The sequence below is a fragment of the Rhinatrema bivittatum genome, chromosome 6 (assembly GCF_901001135.1).
Source record: "Rhinatrema bivittatum chromosome 6, aRhiBiv1.1, whole genome shotgun sequence".
Classification (NCBI taxonomy): domain Eukaryota; kingdom Metazoa; phylum Chordata; class Amphibia; order Gymnophiona; family Rhinatrematidae; genus Rhinatrema; species Rhinatrema bivittatum.
This window is the reverse complement of record NC_042620.1, coordinates 15,272,322-15,284,506: the sequence shown is the minus strand read 5'-3', so window position 1 is coordinate 15,284,506 and position 12,185 is coordinate 15,272,322. Positions and strand designations below refer to the sequence as shown.

The 12,185-nt window shown below is 46.6% G+C and overlaps 1 protein-coding gene across 1 annotated transcript in view; it reads right to left on the bottom strand.

The window, feature by feature from the left end:
* The window catches only part of TNS1 (tensin 1), a gene marked incomplete in the record, with an annotated part of 1,098,810 nt that overhangs the window by 78,354 nt on the left and 1,008,271 nt on the right, over positions 1 to 12,185 (bottom strand). The window contains 1 exon segment of the mRNA XM_029605104.1: positions 12,077 to 12,098. Coding sequence (XP_029460964.1) covers positions 12,077 to 12,098 — 22 coding nt within the window.

Genomic DNA, 12,185 nt, shown 5'->3' with positions numbered 1-12,185 from the left:
GGTAACTGAATACTGATTATCTAAAAAAATAAAAAAGCCACTGAACTGAGGCATGAGCGGAAACCGCCAATCACATGGGCTTCCTAGAGCTGCTCTGCACCCCATCTTCAGATCTTTGCTACGGGCACGAAATGGGAAAGGGAGATGCCTGCGTCTGCAGAGCATAGGGGAGATGCCAAATTTCAACACAACTGCAGGAAAATGAGGGAAAGCATTAATAAAACCAGAGAGTGGGGGAGGGGGAGTGCTGGCCCTGAAGACGGTCTCATTACTTGTTTACAATTACATATTCTACTGCCATCAGTTACTTAGAAAAGTCAGACATATCAGGCTTATTTTCTTTTAGTTGAACCTATCCCTCGTCAGTTCATTCAAAGTGCTCACATCTTAGAAATCACAAGGTGCACCACCGTAAGCATGAGAGAAAGCTGAAAGCGATGTTCATTTACTGTCCTGCGCTGACTGGTAATACCGTCCATGACTTGCCCTAGTATAGCCGTCACGCAGAGAACGCGTGGAGACAAATCTAACCTGACTGGTGTGAAGAACCGTTTGGTTTCTCATGCAGGCTCGGAGGGGAGGGCAGGGCAGAGGGTGCGGTGCTGTCGATGGAGTCGTCTATCGTACTGACTCCCTGCACAATGCAGAAAACGTTCCCACTGTGGAAGAAACCCAGCTTGCAACAGACTCTGCGGCCTCTGTGGCTCTTGTGAAGGCCCCGTGATGTGCACGACTTACTGAGCCACATCCGTGTGGCCTCCTAATTATGACAGTGATAGCAGAGGAGAGGCCTTGGCTGCTCACGGTTAAATGTAGGATATCTGTAGGCCTTGAACGATTATGGGACCTGTTGACCAGGTGCAAGCCAAGTGCTGGATCCATGCCACGGCTGCAAATCCCACTAAAAAACATTGAGACTTTTGCTTTTATAACAAGGCATCCCACAGAAGATCGCACCGTGGGAACCGTCATGCATTGGATGCTTCAAGACCTTTAGTACATGTTATAGCGCCTCATCACCAAAGCAAAGTATGAAGGCATTCACTCCCATCCCAGCTGGTTACTTAATTATCTGTTCCCCAGGCAATTATCCTCTGCTACATCAACCAAAGCAGTTAGTGGTAGAAAACCTCCTTACCTTCAACAAACTGAACTAGGGTATACCTGTCTACCTCCGAGGAAGAGAGAGAGGGGGAAGGATTGAGAAGGAAAGAGAGAAAAAAAAAACAGTAACACAGATCCATTATTTATTTATTTATGGTAACAGCCATGCAGCTTTCTGTTTAGGAGTAACATTTGCACAACTAACCAAAAGAGGGCAGAGGACAGAAGGAGGGAGACAGAAAAGAAACGGAGAGAGAGACAGAGAGAGAGAGAGACAAGAACGAGAAAGCACAGACATAAAAGAGAGAGTTAAAACAGAGAGGAGGACCCGAGAAAGGGAAGCCCAGGAACGAGCGCGCCAGAGAGCTCCAGAGCTCTACCCATGTGCACGGGTCATGCAATTTTACCCCTGGTGAAAGGGAGCCCTCCCGGGGGGTGGGGTTTTGCTAATACACGCTTGAGTGGGTGACGGTAAGGTGAAAAGAGAAGGGGAGAGAGAGAGAGAGAGAGAAGCACAGACACATTAACATGTCAGTAATGAATCTGAACAGGACAGGGGAAAGGAGAGAGCCGGGAAGAGAGAGAGCGGAGAGAGACAGACAGAGCTAGAGTGGCTTTACCCCTAACCTTTCCCCAGGCAGAGCAAAACAGAAAAGGAAGCCCTGCCACGAAGCCTGGGGATGAGCTCAGGCCGGGAGTGGGATTCAGGCTCACTCTCCAGGTTATCGGGGCGGGTACACTGTACGGTAAAAGCCTTGCCAACAGGATCTGCCCCCAGATAAGGAAGGACACTGGGCTCTCCGCTAGCTCGGGGCAGGTGGAGAGCTCTCATCCTGCTTCTCCCTTTCACCCTGGTACTGTATGTACTATCTGGCCCGGGAGACCACCTTCACGTTGTGTCAATCTGCCCCCTAAAGCCTTCTTTAAAGATATTTGTTTAGCCATTAATGGTTTAAAATGATCCCTTTTCCATCCTGGGCCATCATCCAGGACTTCTGACTGCGGCACGGCATCGCCAGCAGTCGAGCTCAGGCTGCAGCTCCTGCCCGGCAGGGGACGCCATCGGCGGTGGTGACTGAAAGTGGCGCGCTTCCAGGCTTTCCAAACAAAAGGACAAGGTTCGCTTTTCTCTAGGGTGTGAACTTACTACTTGGCTTGTGTACCCTGGACAGATTACACAGCACCCAGTGGACGGGTTTGCACCGCTGGAAGACGTTCACCGGAGGACGGCGGAATTAGTTACAAGAAAACCAACATGACAGCGGGTGTCTTTAGCAGGCTAACGGATGCTTAAAGACGCAGGCTTCTGGGTCAGCTACAACACTTCCCTCAGGCAACCCCCAGTGTCCAACTGCTCCCTTAGGTTTCCTTTAACCTGGTTCAGGTTTTCAGGATTAGCTCGATCCTCCCTTCCTGCTTCCTAAGGTAAATACAGCACAGCTGATTCCATGCAATGATTATAAATGGTGACTGGTGCTACTCACCTCCGGACTGCTGTAACAGGATGTCGGCTGGATTATGGGGCTTCAGCCCCAGTGCTGAGAGAGGAGTCTTGGCCAGGCCAGGGGGAGAGCGTGCCATAACTAGGGGAGAGAAAAAAAAAAACACAGAGGCGCGGCGTTACGAGCAAGAAATGCAGTCGGTATTTAAACAGCGCCCACAAGAAAAGTGCATCCTGGCCCACAATGAAAGGGAGCAGATATTAAAATCACGTGGTGAAACGTGGGACTCGCCTGCCACCTAAAAGGAATCTGAGGATATGGGAAAAACCCAAGGACTGTGTTTGTGAGCGAGGGACTCGGGAGGGAGTGGGAGTAGATCAGCCCGCTGCTGGCGATACATTTAGATGAGAAACGGTTCTCACTGCTCATCGGGGAGCACGGACTCCCAAAGGGGCTTTGCTGATTCAAATGGCTACAAAGCACTGCGAATACCGCTTGAATTTTGGATTGCCAGCCACCTACTCCATCTCAAGAAGACTCCTCTTTGTGCCAAAAATACTTTGTTTCAGACATTTATTTATTTATTTTTAATTTTTATATACCGACATTCTTGTATAATATACAAATCATACCGGTTTACATTAAACAGGAGATGCAGGAAAAAAGTTACCTTTGTCAAATACATTTAACATTAATAACAATGAAAATTGTTAACAAGGGATAACAACTATGAAAAAAGAGAAAGGTAAACAAAAGTGGAAGAAACATAGAAGTTAAAAAGAAAAAAAAACGAAAAAAGGTAGCACCAAGGGTTGCAAGAAGGGGTGCACAAAGGGGAGTGCCCCTTTGTTGCGCCCCTTCGGCGAGCGATGCCTGGTGCACGACGCCAGGTGGAATGGCGTCGTTTACCCGGCTCGACGCTGGGCTGGATGACATCACAAGGGGGCAGGTCTCATGCACACTGTTTTTCTTCATAGCGATCTCCATTCACATTTTAAAGCTGATTTTTTTCATTTTTTTTTTTAGCTTTTCTCTTCAGTGAAGCATCTCAAAAGTGCCCGGTGCTGGTGGGCAGCCCCCTCCGCCTCGGTGCCAGGTGGAATGGCGCCGTTTACCGGCATGGAGTACTAACAAGGCAGCACCCCCCCGTTTCATGTACTGAACAGGCAGCAAAAACCTTCCAACCTCCTCGTTTACCAATGAAGGGGATTTATGTAGCTACGATGAACTCATTCTGCAAATAACTTTAGTCCGAGACTATTTTATAGGGCAGGAAGCTTGTCAGTCATCTGGGTGATGGATTGGTGCTGCACACACTAAGTCCTACGCTATACAATCTCTAAACTGAAGGCGGCAGCCAACAAACAGATCTGTACAGAAACAACACATTTATTGGGATAAACCCATCCATCAGCAAAAAGCCATGGTACCTCAACAAACTGCAGCCTTTTCAAATGATGTTATTGACGACCGCTTACAACATTGTTATACCTCAATACTCTGGCTTGCAGCTTGCTAAAATGTTCCAAGTGGCCATGGAGCGTGGATGCCTGCTGGAAACTCCATGGCTTTACAAGGGGTTGCAGGTAGGTTTTTCTCTGCTTTGTTTGTAGGTCACTGGGAACCGCATTATTGACGCACAATATAGTAGGAGGCGAAGAAATGTAGTGTCCAGAAAAAACATGTTCGCTCATCATAAACAGTGTTCTCCATAGACAGCAGGGTGAATTAGCGATGACATGTGGGTGACATCATCCAAAGGCACCGAATGGACTTCTCTTTCGAGTTTATTTATTTTTTTAAACTCTACTGAGCATGTTCGGTAGTTCCCAATTGCACGTTGCCTCGAGAGCCCCTCAGTCCTTTTGTAGCGTGGCATAAGGAAGAAAGTCAGCACTCCAGGGAGTCAGGCTAATTCATCCTACTGTCTACAGAGAACATCATTTACGGTAAGTAAACATGATTTTCTCCATTGACAAACAGGGCTGAATTAGCCATTACATATGTGGAGTCCCAAGCTGAGGGCTGCCCACTTTATAAAGCACTAGCAGAAAAACTTAGGAGAACCATTCTGTTGAGGAAGAACTGAAGGTACAGTAAGTAGAAAACCAAGGCCTGAAGTTCACTGACTCATCTGACGATATGGCTATGAGGAACACAACTTTCTATGTAAGGAACGTCAACAAGGCCAATTCCAGTGGTTCAAAAAGAGGCCTCATTAAGTGCACTGAGATCCCATGGAAAGCCAGGTTTTGAAACAATGTTTAGTATGCAATAACTCCTTTGTGAATCTGGAAACTAATGGATGAACGGAAATGGGCTTGTCCTCTGTTTGTGTGTGATAGGCAGCTATAGCACTGAGATCAACTCTCACAGACAAAGTACTGAGGCCTGAGGACAATAAATGAAGCAGGTATTTAAGTAAGTCCCTTTGATTACATGTGTATGGATCAAGAGAACTCATTTGGCACCACAGTGAGAACTGTCTCCATTTGAAGCCGAATGCTTTTCTGATATATAGGCTGTCAGGTTGAGGGCTGGAAGGCTCAGAAGTAACAGCTGGCCGTTTTCCTGTGACAACACAATTTTGATCCTAGATGAATCAGAGGTTGCACTGACAACCTGACGAGATAAGGAGAACCAGACTTATGTGGGCCTGGCTGGAATGAAGAGGATGAGATAAGCTCTGTCCTTGAGTATTTTCATCACTGTCCTTGCTACTAGTGGAAGTGGCAGGCTGCATACAGAAGGTTTTATTTCCAAGAGATTAGGAAGGCGTCCGACACAAGCTGAACCTGCTTTGATGAACTGAGCAAAACTTCTGGACTTTACTGTTGTTCTCCATGGTGAACAAGTCAACAGAGGGACAGCCACAGAATTGGAAAAGATCGTCTTGCCACTGACTGATCCAGGGCCCACTTCTGAGTGAGGAACACCTGACTGAGGTGATCTACTAACATATACGTGATCCCTGGAAGGTAAGTTGTTTACAGTGAAGCACAGTGGCTGATCTTCCACTCCCAGATCTTTTGGGCTTCCTGACAAAGTGCCAAGGATCCTGTGCTCCTCCCTCCCCCCATTTGTTGATGCAGAGCATCACCACTTGATTGTTTTTTGGATCAAAATTCTCATCCCTTGAAGAGTGTGGGAGAAGACTGAGGGCATTTCAAATGGTTCTCAAATCCAACAAATTGATATAAAGCCAACATTCTGTCCTGGACCACTTTTCCCCCGAGTCCAGCACAGTCAGTCTTTGCTCCTCAAATGTCAATGATGCATCAGTGATCAGCATAACCTGATACTGTAATGGTCGAAGAGAGAAACCACTGTCCAGAACCTCCTGGTTCAGCCATCAGCAGAAAGATGATCTCATCACCTTGGCTATCGGCATCAGCAGAAATAGCGGTTCAATAGTTGATTCCACTGAGATCGAAGGCCCTACTACAGAGGCCTCATGTTGAAGGGCACTACATATACCAATGCAGCCATGTGTCCCAAAACCACCAGGATGGAGCCGGTCGGAGCCTGAGGGCAATATGCCAGGTTGACAGCAGTGATCTCAGGAAGGAATGCCTTCTCCTCCATGGAGTCTATCTAATTCCCAATGAACTTGATTCAATGGGTCAAAACTAGGTTTGTCTTGGCATAATTGATGAGGAATCCTAGCAATTGAAGAAAGCCAATTGTCCTATCCTAGGTGTTGAGAACTATCTCTTGATGTGAATCTAACACAAGCAATTCTCCAGGTACAAGAAGACACAAACCCCTTGTTGATGAAGGAATGCCACCACCACCACTGTTAAGCACTTTGTTAACATTCTCTGTGTGGCCAACAGGCCAAAAGGGTGGACCTTGGACTGGTAGTGGGACTTGTCCACCACAAAACAGAGGAAACAACGGCACAGAATAGATCAGGATGTGGGTATGTGTATCTCTCAGGTCCAGAGCACACATCCAATCCCCCTGTTGAATGAAGGGGAGGATAGTGTGGTGGGCATTCATCCTGAATTTCTCCCGCAGCAAATAGTCATTCAGTCCTCAAAAATCCAGGATAGGCTTCAGGCCTCCCAGCTTCTTGGGGATGAGTAAACAGGAGTAAAACCCCTAGCCACGTTCTAGGATGGGACTGGCTCTACTACTCATCGAAGCATATTAGAATCACATAAGATAGATCTGGATTGAGAACTGAATGCTGAGATGAAGCTAGGGTTAGGATAAACACAAGTAGATCCATACTCCACAACCTTGAGGACTCAGCAGTCTTTGGTGATCTTTTTCCATTTGTTCAAAAGCATCTGGATCCTTCCCCCCACTGGAGGACCTGCTGGTCAGAACCAAGGCTGGGCTTCGGTTGGGCTTTTTGGGGGTGCTTATTGATTATCAAAAACTCGGCCTTGGCTTTGCTGGTGTGGGTTGTGCTAATGTAGCTCCCTAGGTTGTACCCTCGTCAAAATGAGCTGTTGCTGTTGCAGCAGAGGGAACTGATAACGTGAATACTGTCAGAAAAGATGACCCTGGTAGTATGTCTGTTTAGATGGGAAGTACATCTTACGCTGTGCAGATTGTTCCCCAGTGGACAACAATGAATGGAGGACCACATGTTTTTCCTTAATCTTCGAGATGATCTTCCTGAGCTTTTCACCAAATACTTTGTCTCCTAAATAAGGGATGTTCACCAATTTGTTGTGGACATCCTCTCTTAGCCCACTGGCTCGGATCCATACAATACGAACCCCTACGGATACAGCCGACCCCCTAGCTGCAGTGTCAAAAGACTTGAGTACAGAATGGATAAGGTGATGCTCAACATGCTTCACGATCCTTGCTTATCACTGGTTTCATCCTGTTGATACAGTCTTGTAGGTACTGGACCAGAAACAGTTGGTGGTTAGCTATATGGACATTCAGCTGAACTCATCCAGAATCCTTGGGTCGTTCCCTGGAGGGGTGTTTTAAGTAGAATCTTGATTTCTTAGCCCATTTCAAGGTGATCTCTACCACCACCACTGATTGATGGAGCAATTGGACTACACCAAATCCTATGGACTGTTGTACCCTGTATTTCAGGTCCAATTTTTAAGAAGCCAGGGACTTCCACATCCTCATCTGAAGTTCTGAGAGGCTTTTGTGAATCAGCAGGGCTGCTGGTTCTGAAACTTATTCCAGAACATGCAAGATGTCAAAGACTTCCACTCAGGGATCTTTGTCCCCCCCCAAACACAAATGTTGAGTGCCTTTTCTAGCTTGTCAAGGAATTTAGATTAAGATAAGTCTTTGTGAGAATGTTCAGGGGATCCAGTAAAGGGTCGGAAGGTATGTCTGTTGATCCTTCCTGAGGTTCACAATCCAGTTAGACTCTCAGCTACAACCCCAAGGAGCACCACAATGACCTGGGAGGGGATCTTGAGGGGGACAACTGAGGAGAACCCAAGTCTTCACTCACTATCTGGCTGACAATATGCCCCTGAGGAAGTGCCCAAGATAGCGGGACATCTGTGGGCTAATGCCCAGAATGGGGAGGCTAGAGATCACTGGGGCTGTTAATGGAGGCTGGGTTTATGGTTGTCTGGCCCTCTTATTTCTAGTGACCAGAGCTGTGAACCAGGCCTTGAACAATTCCATGATGTGGGCCAGTGGTTATACCTCTTGGGCAGGACCTGGAACGGACATTTTCCTCTGACACCATAACCAGGTCATCACTTTGAGAGGCATCCCCAAACTGCATGATGGGGCAGCAAAATGGACCTCCTGAACCTGACTCAATCCCCCTGCTTCTCGCAACTCCGAGGGAGTGGAGTTCAGAGCTATCATCCCCAGTACTACTACTAAGGAGCCCTTCTGTGTGGGGCCAGTGACATCCTTTTTACTAGGAAAGAGGATGCGACCTGAATTGAATTGCCTCTTGAAGCTCAAGATTCTGTATGCTTCGACAATCCCAATGATTGGGATCTTAATCTTCAAGGATTGCACCAATGTGTTCAGGCTTCTACAGAGTGTCGCCACCGACCTAGTCAAGATAAGTGTCAACGGCGCAGAGAACTGGTGATTTGACAGTGCCAATTGTGCCAATAATGATGGCGCCAAAGCAGGCTGTGTCAATGACACCGTAAGAGGGTAGGTCCTGGGTCGTATTAAAGCCTCGTGCTCCTGCATCAGTGGTGCAAGGAATCTCTGGCACGCCTGAAGTGTTTTGTTTGCTCTGCTCTCTGCCAGCAGAAGCTTGACACCTTTTGCAGCTGCATGACCCAGAGCCTGATTTCGGTGGCTAGGAAGCATGATTGAACTCACTTCTCCATGAGGCTGTAGAGGAAGAGGAGGACCAATAGCCTCAGAGCTCGGCCATCTTGTAAGCCCGGTTCTTCTGTAGATGCAGTCCTTGAACCCACTTATAGTTGTTTTTTTTGGGATCCTGACATTTTTTTGAATAGCACTTAAAAATGTTGTTGAAGGGGCTGCCGAGGCAATGAGGCTGAGAAATATTAAAAAACTATGAAGAGATGCAAAATGCAAGACAGAGAGAGAGAGGTAGATGTCCGAACAACAGTGAGCACAAAAAAATGACTGAGGGGCTCATGAGGCAGTGCGCGCATGGGAACTACTGCACATGCTCAACAGAATAAAATAAAAGTTCTACTCAGCTCTTCAGAGCAAAGTCGATTCGGCGCCATCAGCTGCCGTCACCCACATCTCATGGCTAATTCAGCCCTGCTTTTCTACAGAGAATAGAAGTGTAAGGAGTGTCTAGCTCTTACTAGTAAATAGACAATCAAAAAATGTCTGTTTTCTGCATGTGTAACCAAGCTGGGATATTCTGCTAACATATATCTACTGTAGCCTGGCTTATTCTGTTTTCCTAATAAGAAAGTATTAGTGTTTTAGGGCCTGGTGAAATATTTGCTGGGTTACCTCCTATTTCTGCTTGAGTGCTGTATTTGTATAGGAGGTTTATTGTATCATAATTCATGTCTTTCCGAGGGCTACTCGCTGTAAACCGGTACGATAAGACCCTAGTCTTGAGTATCGGTATATCAAAAGAATCTAAATAAATAAATAAAATAAATACTCACACACCCAGCACATGTTGAAATAGGCCTAATGCCATATGGGTTCCAAGTATCTTTTGCACAGGATTTTACGGCTGGCACCACGGCGATGCATGAAAATACATTTATATATAAATACATATTGCTGTGATATTTTTACCTCAGAAGACTGTACTTTGCATGTTCTTTCTCAGGTAAAATCTGTTATAAATGCATCGTTTTTAATTGTGTGTGGAGAGGGCTGTGTAGTGGAGCGGGGGGCTCGAGGCTGTAAGGTTTGCCTGGTAAATACCTAATATCCTCGCGCATGGTGTTACGGGGCCCATTCACTGCTGGCCTCCACCGCCGCCTCTTCCTAACGTGAGCTTTTGCTGCCTCTTCTGCTACTCGCATGGCATGCGTGGCATGGTCAGGCCTACCAGTGCTGCAGCCTCTTCTTCCAGTGCTCGTGCCAACGGGGGCCTGGGACAAATGCAAGTGGCAGCTTCTAGGGACAACGCAGGGCTTGGTCAGGCTAAAAAGCAAGTTCTAATAAAAACAGCAGGAACTGGAGGGCCCTCAGTTACGGATGCTGGATTAGGTTCAGGGGAAGTGGGAATACATTTATGCAAGGGGGGGGCCCTTTTTTCAACCCACCTGCCTCCCCCCTCACCGGTCCTCGAGTGTCCAAGTCCTGGTCTATGGAAACGTTGGCAACCCTACTCCACAGCCAGCTGCTCCTCTCAAAGTTCAGCCCAGCCAGCCGCCTCAGACAGAAGCCTCACTACCACTGCGCTGGCATCGCCTTCTGCTTCACCCCCATCCCTGCCTCCACGTCTCAGGGCCTTCCCCCACTCCAGCACATTCTCCCTGACCGTGCGCTGCACCCTCTGCTGCTTTTAGGATTCCCCAGGCCCTGCTTGCCTGCCTGCCAACTCCTGGGGAAGGGGGGCCTTGAAGTGATCCGTACCACCACCTGCATTCCTCCAGGACTTAAGAAAAAGAAAGTTAAGCCGTGGACAAGACTGTATGCACCACCGCTGGGGAGAGTCTGGCTCGTGACAGCGTAGCTTCTCACTGAATTCCGCTTTCCCGCGTGGAGCCAGGACTGGTGCAAGAGTATCAGGCACCCCAGGCAAAGTTTACAGCCTTGCAACCCCCAGTCCCATCCTCCACGCACACGTACAGAGTTAATAATTATGCATTTGCAATAAGATTATACGTGAAAAAAAGGATGAAGTACATTTTTCTGAAGTAAAAATACCACGACATGTATAGTATATTTACATGCATTGCTGTGGTGCCAGACAGAAAACCTGGCTAAAAAAGTAAAAAAGACACTTGGAACTCGTATGGTATTAGGCCTATTGTAACATGTGGTGGGTGTGGGCCTGGCCCTCAGAAAGCCAGGAGTAAACTAAATTACAATATAGTAAACCTCCCATACCAAAACAGCACTAACTGCCAGCACTCAAACAGTAACAACCCTACCCTATGAAAAGGTAACACTGCAAGCCGTAAATTTCCTATTAGGAAAACAACCTGCCAAGCCGCTATAGATCCCTACATAGAAACTATACCATAACAGAATACCTCACTTCGGTCCGAGACAGGCATAACAGACTCACCATGACCAGGTACAGAATAAAAAGAGCATCATGTATAAATAAAAATAAGTACATAAATAAATAAAAACATGCAGACAAAAACTGAACTGGAAACCACAACAAACCAGATATAAAAAACAGAAACATTAACTATGCCTCATAAAACATCAAACAATAAAACCAAGAAATATAAAATATAATAGTATAACCATACTTCAAAAAGAACAAATATTTAAAAACAGCTGAAGAACAGAATATCCCATAAATAAAAGCTCACATTTAAAAAAAAAATGATGTTTTAAAATCTTTTTCCTTTTTGAGACACACATCAAATAGCACACGATAATTAAAATTAGTAAGGATAAAAAAACCCTGCTCCTCATACATAGGAATGTTTGATTTCCAGTCATCCTAAAATTGTCATGGATCAGCAGGAGAAAGGGGGGTGCACAAACGTTCTCCTTCCTTGCACACACATACACACACACACATACACATATGTAGGCTCCTTCTTTGTCACCACACAGATACGCAAGGCTTTCCCATTTCTTTCGCTAAACACAGGCTCCTTCTCATTCTCTCTAACACATATACACACACAAACACAAAGCAGGCTCCTCATTCTCTCACTCACACATTCAGTCCTTCTCACGCTCTCACACACACACAAGCAGGCTCCTTCTCACTCTCACACACACACACACACACAAGCAAGCTCCTTCTCACTCTCTCACACACAACACAAGCAGGCTCCTTCTCACTCCCTCACACACACACACACACACAAGCAGGCTCCTTCTCACTCTCACACACACACACACACCAAGCAAGCTCCTTCTCACTCTCACACACACACACACACCACAAGCAAGCTCCTTCTCTCACACACAAACACACACACACAAGCGGCTCTCTCACTCTCTCTCTCACACACACACACAAGCAAGCTCCTTCTCACTCTCCTTTCACACTAACCAACACAGTAAGAACCTTCTCCTCTGTCTCTCACA